The following is a 21,398-nucleotide window of genomic DNA, read 5'->3' as shown; positions in this document are numbered from 1 at the left end:
GCCCGGAGGACCCCTGCCTGGAAGAGTAGCCCTTCTCCCCTCCTACTCAGCCCACGAAGCCCAGCCCAAGCCCCCTGCCCTGGCCTGCAGAAGCTGCCCAGCCACTACAGTCTGCCCCTCCCTTGGCCCTCTACACCCAGGGTCTGCTCCGAGGCCCCCGATTCCCACGGCTCTCCCCTCACTCTGTCCTAAGGGCAGGGACAGGCCCCGCTGACACCTGTGGGTCCAGCAGGTGGCAGGCGGCCAGTGCTGCTGGCTAACGGGACTGTGTGCCCCTGCCTCGGGGGGCCACGGTGCGTCGACCCCATCTCCACCCTGGCAGCACCCTACCCTCACCTGTGTGCGAGCCAGTGGAAGCCTGGGGTGGTTGCCTTGCCGAGGGCATGGGGACGGCAGAAATTTAGATGGCCTATGCCTTGTGGAGCCACCCCAGAATGCCTAGCACCTAGATGCCACCTCTTGGACTCACGACCCGTGGTCCCCCGGCTCCCCGCCAGCTGAACTGGCGGTGGCCACAGCATGGACCAGCTGCCTCATAAGCCAGCAGAGAAGACAGAGCGGCTGAGGGAAGAAGCAAGCTACTCTTTGTGCCCGGGCAGAGCAGGGGGGTCCAGGGCTCCTCCCTGGACCCCACCACCCTCCCCCACGCAGGGACACCTTGGGATCAGCTGCACCCACACAGCCAGGCAGTGACAAACTTGATCACCTTCACTGTGCTGCTGACAAGATTCGGTTATTTTAATATTAATGCATTACCTAATTAGGCTGCAATTAATAATCTCCCTGGCCTAGCCTGGGTACTGCAGGGGGCCCAGTGAGGAGCCAAGAGCCAGCTGGGGGAGGCTGAGGATTTAGGCTCCTGCCGACCCAGGAGGCTGGGCCCTTGCTACGGGTTGTTCAGCAATTCCTTTGTCAAAGATCCACCAGAAACTCAGACCAGCTCTCCCCCGAACTCTGAGAGCACGGTTAGGGAGGGTGGGGGGCTGTGCGCCCTCCCCCATCCTGGCTAGCCTGACGGGTCCTTCTCCTGTTCAGCAAAGGTGTGCTCCTCAGGAGGCCAGGCCCCTGCCACCAGTCCAGTCGCCTGCCACGGCACACCTGCTCCATCTGAAGGCCGTGCGCACCTGCACTGAACTTGGGGGCAGCTCTACAAGGCTAGCTCGGAGGTGGTGTCCTGTGCACAGCAGGAGGGAACCTGTCTGGACTGTCAGCACCCTTTACGTCATCTGTCAGGGAACTGGTCACGTTCCTACGAGGTCCACTGGTCTGTGCTAACCCTGGGGTGCCCAAGGGCGGGGGCCCCTGTATGTGTTTTCTGCCTCATTTCTGGCCTTCAGCCGGAGGCCAGACCAGAGCAAGCCGGTCTGCTCCCAGCAACCAACACTGGTCTGCACAGCCAAAGGCCTGGGTGGGGGTGGGCAGCCCGCTCAGAGGTGGCAGGGCAGCCTGGCCTGCAAGACTGGGGGTGGAGGGCAGCAGCGCGGGGGGCATCTGTTGGTGGCTGGAAGTCCACTAGAGCCCCATTCCCTGCGGCGCATCTTCGGGGTACCCAGACACCTGGCCAGGGGCCTGCAAGTGCCGAGGCTCCTGCAACTGGCAGGAGGTCAGAGGTCACGGCCCAGCAGCCTGGCCCTGCGCTGCTGGAACCGCATGCACTGCAGACAGCACGGGTGGCTCAGGAGGGCGCGTTTGCTGATGGACTGCAGCCTTGTTGGCAGGAACAGACAGGGCCTCCGCAGAGGCTGGCGTCTAATCCCCATGCTCCGTCTGCACGCCACCATCCATTCAGCAGCAGCCAGCTGTCTACCCACTTAAACGCCATCCGCGAGGCTCATGGTTGTTCCAACACGCTCCTTCGGGGCTGAGGCAGCTGCCTGGGGCTGGGGTCCCACGACCACACTCGCCATGCAGCTGCCCCCGCTTCTCCTGCAAACGTAAGACAAACGCCTGGCACGAGACCGTGGGCAAACACAGGCTGCAAACCCAGTGGAGATTCTCAGAGCTCCCGCTCCCACCGAACTTCCGGAGAGGCGGAAGCACCTCCCCCCCGCCGTGGCAGCCGTGTGCCCCGAGGATGGACATGGCGACCCCCCGCTTCCCCCTCCCACGCCCAGTCAGTCGCCGCTGCCGGGTCCAGCACGGGACCCGCCCCCCCCCCCCCAAGTCCCCACCCCAGGCCCATCCCAAATGAGGCTCTGGCCTCTGTCTTTGCAGACCAGCCCCCGTGCCTCAGCGGAGCGCTGGCACGCACTGGCCTTCACAAGCCAGACTTGCACACACATCTGAAATTTTAGGCTTTGTTTTTACGCCAACTCTGTTGCACAGGTAGGTCTTAGCCTTCGAGAGTCCAGTGGCGGGACAAGGCGTCTCCCACTCCCTCAGGGCATCAGCTGCACCCACTGGATGGTCACTTGGGTACTAAGTCCTCTCGTGGAAGAACCACGAGAGTGATGGCGCTCCCGGGTCAGACAGCTGAAGCAGTGCCCACCGCCGTCTGCCCTCTCCCAGGACAGGATGCCCTGAGTTGCTTGCGTCAGAACCCCATGCTGTCCTGACTGTAGCCATGTGAGCTGGGCTGGGCAGGAGACCAGGACTTTCTCCCCCACACTTTCTGCTTCCCCTGCAGCTGGTGACGGTCCTGCTTTTCCAGTGGCTCTGTTTTCCAGGTACTCGTGACCGACTCGGCAAACCTCCCTACCGGGTGTCCACGTTGGAGCACCCTGACCGTGCGGTGGGAACCACGAGCCGGCAGTCTGGCACACAGGTGAGGAAAGCTCTGGTCCACACCGTCTCTCAAGACACCGGACACCTTACGTTCTGCAACCTCATCTGTCTGAAGTGGTTCCAGAACCTTCTGACCAGTCTCAACCTGCTCCGGCTGCCCCTCGGGCGGCTGTCCTGGGTCCTCCTCATCTCTCCAGGGCTGGCGCTCGGGCCTCCTGTATCTGTGTTGCTCCCTGGCTCCTGCTCTCATTTCATGGGTACGCATCCTCCACAGGCCTCGTGAGAGAGGGAACGGCGAGGTAGGGTTTTCTAGACGTTGAACATCGGAAACGGAACTGAATTCCTCCCTGATGGGCCTGAGCACAGGGCTGGCCGTGAGCCGCTGTCCAGTCTCTCAGGCACCAGGAGCCCAGCCCCTGGAGGCTTTCTCGCTCCCTGGGCCGCGGTTGAGAATGGAGCGGCCCGTTTTCTCCCACTACGGGAGGCAACAGGTCCCCTCGTCCCTGCGTTCAGAAGTCCCAGGATGACACGTCCCAGTGTGGGGCGCCTCCCTCCGGCCAGCCGCGCATTCCCGGGGTCCCTGCCCTCTCCTCGACCCACCAGACAAACCGCGGACACCCCACGCCCCTCCCACCTTCATCCGGCCTCTGCTCTCCTGTTCACATAACCTCCCCCAGTTTTGTAAGTCTTCTGTTTAGATTTTCATTTCACTTTTGGTGTTTTTAACTTCCAGAAGAGTTCACGTGTTTCCTCTTTGAAAACACTCTTCAAAGTAAAGCAACACATTCTTCTTCCTCTCCGAAGACATCCGGGAACAATCCCTTGAAGGCTTTCTCTTCCCACTTGTGCTGTTCTCGTCCTCAGGGCCGACAGTCCTGGGCCCCTGCTCACAGTGAGCAGAGGGCTCTGCGGGTCGTGCCGGAGACAGGCCTGGTCTGCCAGGGCCTCTAATGTCAGATCCCGCGCCAGGAGCCCGTCCAGAAGGTGTTGTGGTGGGTGGAGAGAGGGGTGGGCTGGGGTGGGGGTCGAGGCACCCATGCACACCGCCTCTGTGCTGGCGTTGGTGTTCCCATCCGGGGACCCTCTGTGGGCCACAGGTGTGTCTGAGCCAGCAGGCCTGATGCGGAGCCCGATATCCTGGGTCCCTAACAAGTTCCTGGGGAGGGCCCTGCCCGTGTGGGACCTGCTCTCTGGGACTCAGGCTCTAAGAGAATCACCTTGGTTTTGTTTCCTCTTCTCATTTTTGCTGGGGGAGAGGCCACTGCCAACCACCGGTGCTGGGTGGAAGACCTGGGAGCCGATGCCTTGTAATTACACCCGCCGGCAAGCACCCTTGATCCTCTGCCTCCGGGGCCACCCGCCACCACCTTCAGCCATGGGGTCTCCAGGGCATGGCTCAGACAGGCTCCTGGCTCCACCGTTGCTCACCCTTCAACCCCCCGCCCACCAACTTCCCTGATTCCAAGTTTGTTGTAATAGCCTGTCTCTGTGGGTTCACATCTTCCTTGACGATGAGAAAACAAAACCCCCAAACCTCCCAGGGAGTGCCCGCCAGCTCACCCCAGGGCAGGCTCACGGCAAAGGCAAACGGGACAGAGACGGGGCTGTGTCCAAGAGCACTGACCAAGAGGCAGGGCTAGGCAGAGTGAGGGAGACGGGGGGTGGCTAGTGCCCTGCCGCCTCCACAGGGATGAGATGAGCCGCATGAGGAGGTTGTCGGGAGGGCCTTCAGTGACACTGACGGCCCAGCGACCCGGCCAGAGCTGCGGCAGGAAGGGCTGGGCGGAAGCCCCCTCCTGGCCACGCTCCACCGCTGAGAGGCTGGCTTCCGCGCATGGCCCTCATGGCGGACGGTGACCCCAGGCAAGCGGGGCACTCACACACGCCCACCTTTGCTGGTGGGCCATTGGTCTCTGCACTCGCAGGGCAGGTCCAGCATGGGACTCCGTGGGAACAGGAGGGTCATCTTCCCGCACCGGCAGGGACGAGCCGCGGGCTCAGGGGCTGTCACCCTGATTTGCGGAGCTGCAGAGTGAGGGTGCGGCCGTGTTAGAGAGGCAGCTTCCCGAGTCCGAGCTCACCTGCTCAGGTGCTGGGCTCTGCGCAAGGTACTGAGCCCCGTGAAAGATGGTCCCTGTTTCCATGAGTGTCGGATCTACTCATGATTAATGGGACACGTGTACACTGAAAAAGGGCATTAATCTGTGTGAGGGGGGCTGGAAAGCGTTTCCCCACTACTGCCTTGTGCCGTCCTGCCGTGATCTGCAGCCGCGAGGTGTTCGGTCCCAGGCCCTCCCCCTGCCCCCTGCCCACGAGATGGCCCAAGGACGCGGGGGCACGGACCTACCTGTCAGCTCCGTGGACGAAGGCAGACTCGCAGCGGCCTCCAGGCCGGCAGGGACGGGACCGCCTCGCTCCAGGGCATGCACGAGCTCCCGTAGTTGCTCGCACTCCTCCTGCAGCCGGGCCTGGTCCTCACGGAGCCGCTGCTTGGCCGCGCTGGCCGGGTTCATGCTCATGTGCAGCACTTTGGTTCTGCTCTGGTCGTAGCTGCCCTGCAGGACCACAGGGCAGGTCAGTACAGCCTGGACCCACGCCGCAAGGCTCTGGTGATCGATGTGGGGCCTCAACACCGGAGCATGAGGGCAGGGACGGCCACCCCCTCCCCAGGCCTCTACGCCCTGATCAATAAGCCGATGATGGTGCCGTTACCCGCCTCAAGGAGTGGTAAGCAGTAGCTGGGGAAGAAAACACGGAAAAACCTGCGAGACAGCCCTTCGGAATGTTGCAGGTGATCAGGTTACCCGAGTGCCTCTCTGTCTTCCCGCACAACAGTTGTAAAAGCAAATAGGAGGGGCATCTCGAAACCTCTATACCCTCAAAACACTCTACTGGCAAATATTCTCACGCCTGGGGGCCTTGCTCCCACACACCCTGCTGTCTCAAGGTCCACAGACATAGAAAAACAATACAGAACTTAAGAGAGAGATCGCGACGGGCAGGGCCCTCCCCAGGAACTTGTTAGGGACCCAGCTCAGAGTCCCCGCGTGGCCATGCCCCCGTCCCTGTTCCGAGCAGCACAAGAGCCATCAACGGCTTGCCAGTGTGGACACGGGCCTCGCTCGGCTGCGAGTCTACAAACACTTGCGAGCCCAGCCACTTGTGTCTATTTTACACTGAGGACGGGTTCACACGGACATCCACCTCCACACCTTGCCCCAGCGTGGCCCAGCTCGGCTCCTCCCCTGCTGCCCTATAGCCGCCCACCCTCAACGCGGTTACTGGGTCCAACACCTGCAGGCCGTGCGTGAGGAGCATCACGCTGAGCGCAGGCCCTCGCGCCTCTGGGTTCAGCCTCTCGGCTGCCCAGGCACTGAGGTCGAGCCCGGTCCTGCTTTGGGGCACTGCTCCGAGCACTGGAAGGTCGCTCACTCGCTGGCCTCATGGATGATGTCACAGTGACACACACGTTGATGTCGTGATCAGATTCAGTGGGTGTTGACAAATGCACATCACGTGTCCTGGCCCCACGCTCATGGCCTCCATAGTTCTGGCTTTTCCAGAACACGGCCAGCCGGAGCCTCTTCAAACGGGCAGCTCTCACTTAGTGCTGTGCACGGAAGGCTCCACCCACCCTCTGCTGGCTTGCTGACTCATTTCTTTTTAGAAAGCTGAGTCACACTCCCTTGTGCGGACACACCAGTTTGCGGGTCCGCTCACTCCTGAGGGGCACCTTCGTCACTTCCAGTTTGGGCACTTATGGAGAAAGCCACGACGAGCAGTCACGTGCCGGTTCTATGTGGACACAGGTGTTCAAGTCACTGTGTCAAGCTTCTCTGCTGCTTCGTCCACCCGCCTCTGCTGGGGACCCTGGTTGCCCCCCAGGAGAACCCTCGCTCAGCCAGCAGGCCCACCTCGAAGGCCCCCTCCGCTGCTCCCTGAAGGGGCAGCCCCCACCCTGGTGAGCAGACACCGGCCCACTCTGGCCAATGAGGAACCCCCTCTTGCCTGACCCCAGAAACCAGTGCGAGGGTGGCCCCGGGACCAGGCGAGGCCACTTTCCTGAGGTTTTATCCTCGGTAGCCAGGAAAGGCTGGGAAAGAAGCCTCCTCCTCCTCCCTGAGGCTGCGGCTGGGAGGACAAAGGCCTGTCTGCCACGTGTCCCACCTCTTCCCTCCCGGCCTGGAAGAGGCCCGTCCACCCCAGGGAAACAAGGTCAGCAATGCAGAGATGGAGAGCAAGTGAGGCCCGGCCTCCGTGTGGCACTCAGTAAGCATGTGGGGAACAACCTGAAATCTCAGACCCGACCCAGGGCCCGGATGAGCCACGCAGCCTGTGGCAGGTGAGCACGACTGTGGGACCACGTGGCAGAAGCCACGACACCTGAGTCTCAGCGGTGACGACCGAGAGCCACTGACGCATGGACAGACGGAGACCGGGGGGAAGGGTCGTCTCCCCAGTAAATGGTGTGGGGGCCATGGGATGCCCTAATCACCCTGACCTCACAGCACACACAAACCCCGACTCCTGAGGGAGGGCAAATTTACAAACAGAAGATAAAACAAAACACTGTTAGAAGAAAACACAAGAGAACATGGTGACCTTGGAGCAGACAGAGGATTTTCGGAAACAGGTTCCGAAGCGCTGGCCACACGTGAACACAAGCACACTGGACTCAGAGAGTGAGCAGGCGATGGGCAGAGGCGGTCACTGGAAATACAGAAACCTGACCCAGGACTCAGGGCCAGAACCCCAGAGGACTCACACAAACAGGCAAGGCAAAAGCAGACAATTCAAGTTTCAAAATGGGCAAAAAAGGTGAACACTTCACAAAAGTATCCAAAGGGCCAACAAAGCATAAAATGGAGCGCAAATTAAGCGTCAGAGGGATGCCAATTACCACGGCGGTGAGATACCCCGCGCTCCCCCCCGAACGCCCGGCCGGCACCGAACAGATGGAGAACACCGAGCACCACGGGTGCCAAGCAGCCAGGGCTTGTGCTGGTGAGGACCGGAACTGACACGGCTGCCCTGAAAACGCCACTTGGCGGTGTGCCTGCTTGAGGAGAGCAGGGCGACATCCCAGGGCCGGGAACTCGGGGCCTCAGAGACGGCCACCAGGAATCAGGCACCCACGGTCCGCGCCCATCACATGCAGTGTGTGGTCCCCACGTGGAAGACCATCCGTCCGCGAGGATGGGCGCGCAAACAGCACCGGACATCACACGTCAGACGCAGCGGAGCCCACACTGTCAGTCCCGTTGGGACACCCCACAGCGGCAGGCCACACTGCTCTGTGCCACGGAGGGCAGGAGGGGCCGGCACGGGCGGCTCCGGGGTGTTTGTGATGCTCCACGTGCTGCTCTGGACACCGGTTACCGGCGCGGTCAGTCTGTGGAAACTCACTTCTGCTGTCCTGCCTCGTGGCCGTGACGGAAAGGGGCGCCCGGACACAAAGACCGTCCAGACACTCACGGGGACTGAACGCTCAATGGTACCGGAGTTCACTCACACTCCGGAGTGAGGGCAGGTTCACATGCACACACACGAACAGGTGCACACACGTGCACACAGACACACTCACGGAGCACACACGGACACAGATGGACACACATACATACTGATACAGACACCCACACACATACACACACGGTGGGCACACAACACACAGACTTACACACATATCAAGGTCAGAGAACCCCAAGGGGAAGGGGCACTGGAGACCATTGCCCCTAGTGCTGCTGGGCATCCACTGTCCAGGGGATCTGCCTCTGAGACCCTGCTGACCCTGTGACAATCTGGGGGGGGGGGGGTCTCACCTCTTCTTTCTCATGCTCTTGGATCTGCTGAGTGCAGCCCCAGTTTATGGTCTAAACAACCTGCCCGTGCCCCAAGCCAGTGGAGGCGGGGCAGGAGCCGGGCACAGGAAACTTCCCTCCGCTATACCCCCTGCCCTCCACGCAGAAGGTGGCTCCTGGGGGCTCAGACACCAGGAGATGCCCCACATGGAAGAGGCTGCTGCCTCCTCAGTCGGGAGGGACGTCTGTGGGGTCACAGCAAGGGCCACGCCTCTGGCCATCACTCCCTGGCCTCCGTGACAAGGACAGGGGCCACCGCAGGGCAAGGGAGGGAGAGGGCCGTCTCAAAGGCCTCAGCGTCTGCCGAAGCAGAGAGCAGAAGGCCCCAAGCCAGGTGCTCTGGGAGGCTGGTGTCTCCTGAGCCGACGGGCCGGAGGCCACTGGCCCGCAACCCCATCCGTCTCCGTCAGCCAGGCACCCCGGGCCAGCTGAACAACCATGGCCCGTCTCCTTCCCGCTCAATACACAGTGATCTGCCCTCTCCTCTCCAACAATCCCATTTCCCACTGCCTCTGTGACTCCCGCCCACACATCTCTCCTCTCTCTTCTAGAGAAAATGGATGGGGTGGGGGAGGGACGGAGACTTTATTCAGATCATCCCACTCCCCCAGGAAGCAGGCTGGCTGCAGACACATCTGCTAGGTGCAGCAGGGTCAGCACACGAGCTCAAGCTGCCATGGGTGTGGTCCCGCCACGTCACTGAAAGACAGTGCAACCACCATGGGGTCCGGGGAGGGGCCAGCAGCCAGCCCAGAACCCCCAAATGCGCCTGGAAAGGGGAGGAGGAAGGGGATGGGGGAGGAGCAACAGGATCCTCCCCCTTCTGCATGGCACCTCCGGAAAGTAAACACCTTCCCAGGGTTACGGGCACAGGGGAAGGAGGCCCACAAGCCCCTCATGGATGGGGAGAGCAGAGACACCAGCTTTGGCCAGAGCTGTGGGTCAGCAGCCATGGCCCCCTGGGCCCCTCTCCTCAGGGAGAGGGCAGGAAAGAAAGAGCGAGGAAGGCCACCTGCGGTCAGTGGAGGGCGGGCGGTAGCAGCTGGGTGGGGGCCCGGGACCCCGAGGAGCCTGCCGGGGAAGGCCCTGAGCAGGGAGGACTTGGGGCCCTTGACAGGTTTCTGAGAACCTTGTAAAAACCCCAAAGGATAAAGAGACATCCTGTAGTTCCGAATGAATCACAGACTCTCGGGTTGGGAGGTAGTGTTACTAGTCCCTCCAGTTTGAACAGTCTGGGAAAGATGACCGAGTGTGTGAAATCCATTGGCCCCGTGCAGCTGGGCAGAGGCCCAGTGACAGCAGACAGGCTGGCAGCTTGCTTTCTGGGCCTCTGGGGGCTGGAGGGTGGGTGGGCACGCAGGGCGGGAGTGCAGGCTTCACGGTCACACGCCTCCATCCACCAGCCCGCTCTGCGTCTACGCTGGGCATCCAGGAGTGAGCCATGAGCCGCGCAAAAACACAGACCCAACTCTCATCACTCACGTGTCCCCAAACGTTGTTCTTCCCTTGGTTTTCCTTCAACCCTTCAAAAATGTAAGAACAAACTACAGTGGGCAGGCCTCAGGCCTGGGCCCACCCCTGCTCAGCCAGAGGGTCAAGTCCCTCCTTCCCTCGGCCACAAAGCAGATGCTCTCCTGGGCCAGAGACAGGACATGACCACTCACGCCAGGGGGCTGCGCAGGGAGGCAGGTGCGGGGTGAGTCAGGGGACCTGCGCCTGGACATCCAGGTCCTGGGGCGGTCCCCCTCTGTCATGGAGACGCCAGACACACGTGGGCAGGAAGGAGAACCACTGCTCCCACCCAGGACCGTGTCATTCTGGGGGCGGTCCCCCCCTCGAGGGTGCACTGCAGGTATAGAAAACATGTGCCAGGGGATTTTAGAATCCCAGCAGGGCTTAGCCAGAGGGGAGTGACAGAGGGAGGAGCCCAGGGAGAAAATTCTTACTGGCTGATGAGGGTCTGATGAGCTGGGACAAATGACCCACTCAAAAGGGTCAGTATTGAGCAGGCCAGGCACGGGGAGGCCTCGGCCCCTGGCATTCACAGCGAGGATGACTCTGTGGGGTTGGCACCCAAACTAATTTGGCCACAGCAAGAGTTGTCTCCCCAGTTTGGGGGTGAGCCATGAAAGCTCCCCCTCCTCACAACTCTGCCTGCAGACAGCAGGATCCCCACCCACCCCAGACGGTGGTCAGTGGCCACTGTGCCCCGGCTGGGATGACCTCTGACCTGGGGAGCCCAGACAGGCTTGCTGCAGAGCCCAGCGAACACAGCCCCGTGGCCTAGCCTCCACCTCTGGGGGGGGGGCACCCGTGTCACGGAGAGAGCACCCGCAAGTACCCATGGCCAGCGCCAGGGTGAGCTTTCCTGCTAGCCACACCACTCAGCACGGCCTCGAGCTCCCTCACCTGGAAAACATGGATGACCCACCCCTGAGCAACGCCGGGGACCAACAGAGTGACCTATATTGAAGACCCTCATAGACCGTAAAGTTCCGTACCACCGTGAACCATTTCCTCAGTGCGTGGGCAGTGGGTAAGGAAGAGGGAGGGGCTCCCCGGCATGTCAGCTGACCTGGGGGCCACAGCCAGACTCCCCGGGTGTGGGACTGGCCTCTGCCCATTCCCTCCGTCCTGTGCGGAGCCATAAGGACCCGGTGGGGCAGGCAGGGCCGCGTCCCTGACTCTGCTGAAGAGAACGGCCACGGGCGCTGGGAAACCTTGCTGAGGGGGCCTGGGGCAGGGGTGGGGGCTGCGGTCCACCCCCCCCGCCAGGCTCACCCCTGCACCACGACTGGCCTGCAGAGGGGGTTGGGGATGGCCAAGCACAGCCATCAGCTGTCCAGGCGGTGCCGAGCCTGCCAGCGCTGGGGCTCAGGAAGCGAGCTCCCCAACCCGGCCAGCCCCGCAGAATCAGGCTGTGAGGACGTGACGTGCCCTGTGGGCGCAGCCGTGGCGGATCAGTCCTGGGCATCCTAGCCCACCTGGCTTCCCTCCCCTTCACGCTCCAACTGACAAGCGAGCCTAAGACCACAGTCTACTGCTGCCACCCTGACTCTGCTCTGCTTCTGCCTGAGGATTAGCGTCCAACGCTGGCGCCCCAGTTCTGGGATAGAAACATGCCCACGGGCATAACCCACGCCCTCTCCCCGCAGTTGGGGCAGGCTGCTCCTCGGGAGACGTTCCCGAGCGTGAAGACCCACTGCGGGCCTGAGACCCCCCTCCAGACAAGCAGCCGCAGCAGGACGGTCCCGGGGCAGGTCTCAGTGCCCGCTACCCCCCGAATCCTCCCCGTGGGGTCCCCCTCAGCCCCTAGGTCGACGTGGTGCATCGAGGTCTGAGTGTGTGCGCTGAGGCTTGCCCTCTTCAGACACACCAGAGCCCACACCGACGGAGCCTCCCCGGGATGAAGGCCGCACGAGAGGCCCTGGCTCTTCCAGCCTCGCTGCCGGCCCACCTGCTGGAAGCCGGAGATCCTGCCGAGGGGAGACCAGCAGAGTCAGTGAGAACAAGGTGGCTCCTGTGTTAAGCTGGGGTGTTTATAACAAAGCGACAGGGAACGGATGCTGTCTCTAGGGGAGGCTCCGAAAGCAGCAAGACGGAGCACCAAGGGCATCCTGGTCCCCACCGGGTGGGCGGCAGCCTCCTGGGAGGCTCTGGGGCCATGCCTTCGGGATGCTGCAAAGAGCAGGACCGAGGGCTTACGCTCCGACCTGGGTCACCACAGTGCCAGGAGTGACTGCTGACCCCTGCCCCATCCTGACTGTGGCGGGAAAGTGGGGGGACTCACAGGCAGCTGGGGTCAAGGGCAGGGAGCCCTCCCACTGCTGCAGGGGCTAAGGGCCCACACTGCAGCACGAGGGACAAGGTGCCCCGCACAGAAGCCCTGGGTCACGGTGCATGTCCTACTCTGTCCTTCACAAAACCCTCCTTTGAGGGGAAATAGGCCGAGAGTGGGTCAGGGGACAGAGGCTTGGGGCCCCGAAGGCTGGGGTAGGCGAGGCTCCTTCCCTCGGGCGCACCGGTCCAGGGGAACGAGTCTGGTGGGCTGCTCTCCTGTCTGCTGCAGACAGCTACCATGCGGGCCAGCAATCCTTCCTGTGAGCGGGCAGGAAGCAAGTGTTCAGGTCTGTGGGCCACACGGCCTCTGTTGCCACTGCAGCGTGGGGCGGCCTCAGAGGCAGTAGACAGACAGGCACTGCCAGGTTTCAAGAGAGCTCTATTTGCCAAAACACACAGCCGGCCGGCCCTGGCCCGTGGGCTCGGGTTTGCTGACCTCGGGTGGAAAGAATCCAAGGAGGAAAGTGGGAGGAGGAGGAGGAGGAGGAAGGCCCTCCCACGGGGACATGTACGGGCTGTGTAGCAGGCCGCATCGAGCCCGGTCCAGAGGCCGGTTTCCGGAGCGCCGGTGCCAGGGCCAGAGGAGTGTCCCAGCCCACGGAACCGAGCCAGAGCACACTGAAAACAATAGTGAGCAGACCGCGCTGGCAGGGACAAAGACGGAAATAAGCACCCGCGGCCTGGAGGACGGCGTGTGTGTGACAATGACCGCACCCAGCTGGCGGGCATGTGCCCTTCATCCCGCATCACCCAGATCCCAGCTGCTTCTCCAAGTCACGTGGCGCTGCAAGGGGCTCGGGAGGATCCTGAATAACCCGGCACCCCTGAAGGGGAGACAGCACGACGACCCCTCCCCCCGCAAGGTGCCAGTGGCGCCCACACGGGGACAGACTGTGAACTCACCAGAAGAGAACCGAGAGCCCAGATTTTCCACGGTTCCCAAGGGTGCCAACACCACTCAACAGGGAAGAACAGTCTTTAATACACGTGCTGGGGCCACGGGATGTCCACGGGCAAACGCGTGAAGCTGGACCCCTACCTCACACCATATGTAAAACCAAACTCAAAATCAAACACCCAAACACCTAAGTGTAAGACCTAAAACTACCACCCAGAAGAAAACATGAGCGTAAGCCTTCGTGACGCTGGATTCGGCCATGCATTCCCGGACAGGATGCTGGAAATGAAGAAAAGAAAAAGAAAAACTAAACGTCATCACAGTGAAAAACTTTGTGCTTCAAGGACACCAAGAAAAGGAAAAGACAACGTACAGAGCGGAAGAAAATATTTGTGAGTCACACAGGCAGTACGTGACTCGTACCCACGACGTTGACTCAGTGGTGACAAGACCAGGTAACAGATTCTAAGACGGGCGGGGCTGACGACACACTTCTGCAAGGAGGAGACCCAGAAACGAGTAAGTACGTGACAAAAAGCCCAAAGTTGAGGTCATCGCTAGTGAGGGAAGGGAAACCAAAGTCCCCACGAGGTAACAAGTGCTGGCGAAGGCAGGGAGGAGGCAGAGCCCCCCGCAGACTGCTGCTGTGGATGTAAAATGGCGCGGCCGCCAAGGTAACAGCTCCTCGAGCAGTTAAATGTGGAGTCACCGTACGGCCCAGCAAGCCTGCACACCGGGGTCTGCCCAAGAGAAATAAAACCTATGTCCACGAGGAAGCATTCGCAGCATCGTTACTTGTCGCAGAACAAAGGCGGGAAGAACCGTGTCGGCACAGCGGATTGTTACTCAGTTCTGACGTCCGCAACAACGCACGCAGTCCATGGACACACGATGCTCAGTGAGAGAAGCCCCCCCCACAGGATCCCATGACAGGATTCCACACAAACGAGACATCCAGAACAGGAGCCCCCACGTGGGTGGCAAGCGGGCCAGGGGCTGCCACGGGGCAGGAGACAGTGGAGGCATGGGATGGCTTTCTGAGGTGATGAGAGTTGTAAGCCATCTGCGAGTCCACCAAAACCACTAAATCGCTCACTTTGCGTGACGTATGTGATACGTGAATCCTATCCCCATAAAGTTTTTTTAAAAAAAAAAAAAAAAAAAAAAAAAAAGGCGGCAAGTGGTGGGCACCCAGATGGGAGAGCAGGTCCGGGCTGGGTGAGGGAACACGTGCTGGCTGGGTGTAGGCCCTGACTCCCATGTCACCCCAGGGCCAGCCAGAGGAGCTGGGGGCGCACACCTGTCTGGCCGGGCACCCCTCCGCTGTCCTGTGCGGGACCCTAGAGCTGGGCCCGGACGCTGACTGCAGCGACCACAGGCTGCCCGGCCCCACCAGCAGCGCTGCCCATCTCCAGGGCCTCAGGATGCACCCATCCGGCTGCCAGGCCGCAACATCTGAGCCTCCAGGGCACCCTCGTGCCTCTGTGCCTCCACAGCTGGTCGGAATTCACTGCCACGTCCCCCGTGAGGGACACCCAGCTTCCTGTGTGCGGGCTCCCTGACCCCGGGCCCTCAGGGCTCCTGCAGGCCCCCCCAAGACATTGCACACTGCCAGGCCCCCCATCCCGAGGGCAGAGCTCTGCTCTCTGGTGCTGCCGGCTGTCCTCCCTAGAGATGTCTGGCAGGGGCCCAACCACTCTGCTCAGGCCTGTCTCATCTGGGTCTCGACACACGGGTGCTTCGGGGTGCCTAGCACGTGCAGACCTGGACCACAAGGTAGGGCACAGGCCAGCCTGGGTCCTGGCAGAACTCTAGGACCTGCTTCTCAGCTGTGTTCCCTGCTGCTCAACTGGCCAGGCTGGTGGGGTGGGGTGCACAGGCCTAGTCCCCGAGATGAAGTGTCAATGCCCTGAGGTCCTGGGTGTCTGTAGGCACCTGCCACCTGGAGCCTTCCACACCGGGCTCAGAAAGCTGAGGGCTGGAGGACACTAGGCGGAAGTGTGGCTGGCGGGTGCAGTCGGGACCCCCCCAGGAGTCTGGCCCTGTGTGGAATTGGGGAGTGCACAGACCAGGTGGCCAGATGCTGTCCTCCCAGGGTCCAGAGTGGACTGTCTCCCAGGGCAGCCACCCGTGGGCCCAGACAAACTGGACGTGGGCACTGTGGTCATCCTAGGATGTCACGCAGACCCCATTCTTAACCCCCTCCCCCCACGCCCTATAGAGCGGTCCCTGGGCAGGCAGGGGCTGAGCCGTGTGTCAGGACCATGTGGCTGGGCAGCGTGTCCACAGGACTCTGCCTGGTACACCACCCCCTCTCGGTAAAAGGAGGCTGCCTTTCGGCTTCTGTGTGGGCAGCACGGTGTGGTGGACACCAGGGAGGCCCGGGAGCAGAGGGGAACACAGGCGCCCTGGCCGGCTCACCACGGGACGTCCAGCCCCCGGGAGCAGGGGCTCACAGAGGCTTCCAGCAGGCGGTGATCCCGTGAGGACCAGGCTTTGTTCTGTCCCCCAGACCGGTGAAGGGGACCCAGTGCCTGGTCCACAGCCAGAGCCCCATAAGGACTCACCAAGGGGAGCCAGGGACCCCGCAGTGCCAAGGGCCGCCTGCGGGCTCCCACCCCACTCTTAGGGCAGCCCGTGTCGCCCCAGGCGGCACGCCTCGTATGACCTCTGCTTCGTCACCGACCTCCCGCTCAGCGGTGAGGGCAGGCCCCCGGGGCGTGGCGCAGGCGCCTACGAAGCAGGGGCATCTCAGCGGGGAGCGGTTCCCACGGGCGGGAGTGCCGTGCACGTGGGACAGAGCGGCAGCTCGGCTGACATCCGCGGCTAGGTGGCGGCTCTGAGGAGGAAAGGGGGAAATGGCCGTAACGCGCCGAAGACGGGTGGCCTTGTGTGATTCGCAGCTGAGGCGCTGGCGGTCCTGACAAGAACCTCAAAGGGAGAAGTTCTGGGCTTCCTTAGACGAGCAGGTGACCCACGCCTGTGTCACTCGCGGAGGGAACTGGCGCTTCTGCCAAAGAACCACCCAGTCGAAGCAGAAGGCCAGGGCCAGACACAGGGTGGCCGGGGTCGCGGGGGCGCCTGCCGCACGTTTTTGGGAGAGCAGCCATGGGCCAGGCGGGGCTGGGCCGCAGTGTGCGCCCCGCTCACCCCCCCAGAGCCTGACTCTGCGCTAGCTCACAGGAATGGCTGCCCCCTGTGCGTCCTGAGTCCCACCGGCAGGGGGTGGCGGGCAGCACCTGGGGCCCCTCCGCCCCCAACCGTGCTGGCCCTCTCCCATCTGCAGAAGAGCGAGGGCGGGGGCCATCATCCCTGAGGACCTTCCGGGCCCGGGGCTCACAGGCCTGCATGGAGGGCGAGACCCAGGGGCCCCTGCCCGGCCCGGGAGGGAGGGTGCCTGCCACCCGGGCCTGATGCACATATCAACAGGCCCTGCTGGAAGAGGCAGGGATGCAGAGAGAATTAAACAGCATGGTTAAGTAAGTGCTGGTCCTCATGCATATTTATAAATCACCCGGCCTCAAAGCTAAATCAATCTCTCTCCCGGCTGAAGGAAGCACAGCTCAGGGAGAAGAGCGGGGGCCTCGGGGGCGCCCTCTGGGTCTCAGGGCCGGGCTTCCTAGACAGGGAGCACAGCCCTCCAGGGCCCTGGTGTTGTGACCTTGCCCCCCTCCCCACCCCGGCCCTGTGTCTTCTGCGGCCTGTTTCACCCCAGCCTGCGGACACACTCCGCACAGGCCCAGGGCTGGTGCTCCAGGGGCTCAGGTGTCACGTGACCTTGGGCAGGTCCTGCAGGCATGGGACTTGTGTCCTTCTGCCTCACGGGCAGAGGGGAGCCAGTGCGGTTTTTGCCCGGTGCTTACTGGGCTCTCACAGGGACACTCCCTGGCTCCGAAGCCTTGGTCACATAGCAGGCCTCGTCCCTCAGAGCGGGGAGCACGAGCCCACGGGACAGCGTGCCAGCACATGTGGAAAGTGTAGGGAACGGGGGCAGGGGTCCCACATAGCAGCACAGGGTGAGCACCCGCCTCCACCCCCTCCCCCAGATCTCCAGCATCATGACCAGCTGGCCCGCCTCCTGGCTCAGAGATTGAGAAACTAAGGCCCAGAGAGGACTGGAGGCCCACACGCCTGCCCAGGACTGGTCACTGGGGTGGGGGCCACAGAGGCTGGTCCCCTCCTCAAGACACAGACATCTCACCGAGGGGGCGACGGGTGTTTTGCAAGCCTCCCTCTGCCCCTGGGCCAACATGGCCAAGAAGATGCCAGGGACCACACGGGCCCGGCCCCCCTGCCTCCATTTCCCCTCCTGTCCCCCCAGGACAGAGGCTTGATCAGAAGCTGGGCACTCGGCAGTCTGTGGCGAAGGCTGCCACCTCTCAGTGGGCTGTCCTGATTTACGACGGGGGTCTGCGTGCCTACTGTGTCCAGCGCCATGCAGCCAGCCCCAAAGGGACAACCCACAGCAGCCGCTGGGGGGCCTGGGGCCCCTGGTCAAAGACCCTCTCAGGTGGCCCCAGGAGCACAGCAGAGGGAGGACAGAGCCTGGGGGAGTGGGGCCTGCCTGGGTCAGTACACGTGGGTAAGGCCCTTCTCATGCTGCCCTCCAGGCCACTGTGCTGCATCTCAGAGCCCAGCCCCAGCTCAGAGGCCGTGCCGTGACGCTGGTCTGGAGCTCTGCTGGTGAGGCATGATGTTTCCAAGAGGCAGAAGGGCAGGACCCGCAAGGAAGGCTCTGCTGGCCTTGGGCACTGGCGCAAGCTGCCTACACAAGACTCCTAACCTCGGGAGGTGAGCCGAGATGGGGCTCTAGGGCTCTACCCCGGAGCTCCAGAGGGGCGGGTGACCAACACCACGAGCACATCAATGCCTCCCTCCTCCCGGAGATGAGCAGGGGTGCCCATCCCTCCTTGGCACCCACACAGGCCAGGCACAGAGCTCCCTCAGCCGTGAACACAGAGGCCTGGCCTAGCTAGCCGCTCAGCCTCTCCTCCAGGTTCGGGGAGCAGCCCCAGGAGGGGGCACTTCCCTGTACTAGTTCTGAGACGAGACCAAGTCTCACACGCTCGGAGCCTCAGTTGCTGGTCTCCCAGATGGGAATGCTACTGCTCACCTTCCCAAGTGCTTGGGGAGAGGGGACATGTAAGCAGTCTTAAACCATATGAGCTTTGCTGGGTACACAGAGCCCAGCAGGACCTCCGGCGCGAAAACCAGAGTCAATCCTGACAGGCTTCACCCACGTCTGCCAGACGCAGCCCAGACCGCTGCGTCTCCACACGGGCCCACGTGTAGAGGACCCAAGCCTTTCTCGAGCCGCCAGCAAACTGGGGGCAGGGAAGCCCAGGTACAAACCTGCTCCCTCGAAGCAAGGAGGGGGCAGAGACCGTGGCACAGAGCGGGGGGGCGGGGCACAGGACAGGGGTCTCCCCCGCCCCCACACTGTGTGTTTACTGCCCCAGCGGCCATCAGCACTGGCCTCATCCATTCTCCCCCCAGACTGGCTCAGAGGCCATGAGAATGGCAGAGCTAGATGTCCCATACTGGAATCTATTCCCACACAGGACTCCTGCCTCGTACTACACACCTGGCCACTGCAGTGCGCCTATGGGGCGGCCTTGCTTTCTAGGGGACCTGGGCCTCGGGAGGGCCGGCCACCTGGCCGGGCAGAGCCTGGGGAACCACACGACCGCCCTCACGGGCCCGCTCTGGCGCCGTCCCCGCCACGGTTGCTCGGGAGGAAGCAAACGCTGACGAAACTGCCCCCTTCTAAGCCTGGGTTTCTATCAAGTGCGCCTGGGGCTCCCGACAGCCCAAGTGGTGGCAGAAGGGACAGGTCAACGAAAGACGGAGCGGTCCAGGGGCTGGACTCTGGGAGGGTAGGGCAGAGTCCACTGGTGATTTCTGCACAGATGGGACAGGGTCCCCACCAGACCAGACCCAGCAGATCCTCATGTCCCACCAGCTTGGGCTGGGCCCCAGCTCCGCCAGCCAGTGGGCAAGGGCCCTGACTCAGGTCGGGAGGGGGGACAGCAGAGACCGTCAGCGCGTGCGCCCATCCGTCTGCTGCGTCCCGTCCCTGCTGCACATGCCTCTGTGAATCTCCCGTGCCGCCATTTTGTCCGTAAACCACCTCTGCAAAATCACCTTCCTATAAGAGAAATTCTGTAACCAGTTGGCACTCCCTCCTGTGGGGCTGCCAAGAGGCTCAACATCAACACGGCTCAGAAGCCAGGACATCTGTGGTCTGTTTCTTGTGGTATCAGGTTGTCAGCAGCTGGGAATGCTCTGTACAGTGCTGGGATCTTATCTAAAGGGAATAGATGTGACTACAGAAAACAGTCAAGGCGATACTCATACTCCGAAGAAACCCAAACTCTCCAAGCAACCTTGACTCGTCCAGAACCTTCCGTGGAGAGTCCCGAGTGTCCTGGGACGCTGGCATTTCCCTTGACTATTCCAGAACCTGTCGTGGAGAGCCCTGAGTGCCCCGGGAGGCTGACACTCCCCTCAGTGTTCCAGAACCTTCCGTGGAGAGTCCCAGAAGGCCTGGGAGGCTGACGTTCCTTGTCCTCTGTGCCACAGAAGGAAACAAGTGCACACGGTCCTGCCGGGTCCCCCAGCCCCTCCCAACGGCCTGCTCCCTCTCCTGCACATCACCATCTCAGCGCTCTACTCATGTACACGCTTAGCCCACTGTTTGTCTCTTCCCCCCATAACACAAGCCCAGGGAAGTGGGGCCCTGGCTGCTTCAGCCTGTACCGTCCCCCAGGTTAGTTAGAGCAGCACCCACACAGTGGGGCCCAGCAAGGTGGGCTGGCTCGCGGAGGGTCGGACACCCCACACCCAGCACCGGGCTGGCCAAGTGACTGCTGCTCAGCCCACGGGGCCCCTCCCTCCCTCTGGCCAAGGCTGTGGTATAGGGAGGGCGTGGGGCCTGGCAAGACGTTCAGAAGGAATTTTGGGCCCCGAGCCCTGGAATAGCCACTTGCGTAGGAAACATCAGCCCCGACCCCAGCAGAGCCCCTGGGTCACAGGGAGGCCAGCCAGGAGACGGGGCTGACCAGGTGGAAGGCAAAGTGGAGACAGAGCAGGGAAACCAGTGTGGGGCAGGATTAGCGAAGCCCCTTTGCCCTGGGCGTTCTGATGACTGCAACCCCAAACACCCTCGCTCATCAAACGGGATTCTTGACAGCATAACGCACTGGGCTGCCATCTTCCTCCCGGGCAGCCACATCTTCTGTCCCTACACACATTCCCCGAGGAAGCCGGTGGGGCCAGAGACGCCTGGACACAGCAGGGGACAGGGAGGGCCACGCGCTCCGCAGACAGGACCCCCCTTCCCTAAGCGCCGGTGCAGGCTGCCCACTGAACAGACAAGAGCCACAGCCGCCAAGGGAGAAAGGGCCTCCACCACACGAGACACCCCCAAAGACCCTCTCCGCAGCACCTCTGCCTCGTGTGGCACAGAGACGGGGCAGGGGGACAGACGCGCACACGGAAAGCCCCTCTGCCACCCAGCTCCTGTCCCTGAAGCACCTGACTTCTGCCGGTGGAGGGGGGCAGTCTGGCCCCAGTGCCCATGGCACGTGTACCCCAGGTGCGATTGCTCCCCCTCTCCCCCCCGCAGAGACGGTGCTGCAGGTCAGGGACGGGGGTGTCTGCCGAACTCCACCAGGGCAGACGTGCTGCGGGTGCCCCTCCCAGCTGGGCCGCATGGCCTGGCTCCCCAACACAGGGGACAGCCTGCCATGCAGGCTGACACTTGCACGTCTACACGAGGGACAGGGCACAACCCTACAAGGGCTGAGCAGAGCCGGCACCCCCGCGGCAGCCAACCTCAGACCCCCGTCTGGTGGGGCTGTGACCTCCGCCGGTGTCAACAGGAGCAGGTTGGGACGCAAATCCAGGGTGGGGCCGGGGGTCCCGCTGGTCCTGGGACACTCACAAAGGATAGGAAGCCCGGGACAAGTGCTCCCTAAGCTGGCCCTCCTTCTGCCGGTCTGCCTCTCTGGTCACGGACTCCCCTCGACTTGATGGGACCCAAGGGAACCGCTGCGATGGCCGAAGAGTCCTGCACC

At 62.5% G+C, this 21,398-nt stretch overlaps 1 protein-coding gene across 2 annotated transcripts in view; it reads right to left on the bottom strand.

Moving 5' to 3' along the window:
- The window catches only part of LOC118355945 (mitotic spindle assembly checkpoint protein MAD1-like), a 228,895-nt gene that overhangs the window by 65,412 nt on the left and 142,085 nt on the right, over positions 1–21,398 (bottom strand). Inside the window, exons 7-8 of one of the 2 annotated variants that reach the window (XM_035722599.1) lie at positions 5,072–5,279; positions 4,615–4,749 (exon numbers count right to left, since the gene is read on the bottom strand). In XM_035722599.1, the coding sequence (XP_035578492.1) occupies positions 4,615–4,749; positions 5,072–5,279 (343 nt within the window). The remainder of the gene's footprint in view (positions 1–4,614; positions 4,750–5,071; positions 5,280–21,398) is intronic. The other variant, XM_035722600.1, reaches the window with a different exon arrangement.

The sequence above is a fragment of the Zalophus californianus genome, chromosome 10, assembly GCF_009762305.2.
Source record: "Zalophus californianus isolate mZalCal1 chromosome 10, mZalCal1.pri.v2, whole genome shotgun sequence".
NCBI lineage: Eukaryota > Metazoa > Chordata > Mammalia > Carnivora > Otariidae > Zalophus > Zalophus californianus.
The sequence above is the reverse complement of the archived record's forward strand: the minus strand, read 5'-3'. Positions and strand labels throughout refer to the sequence as shown.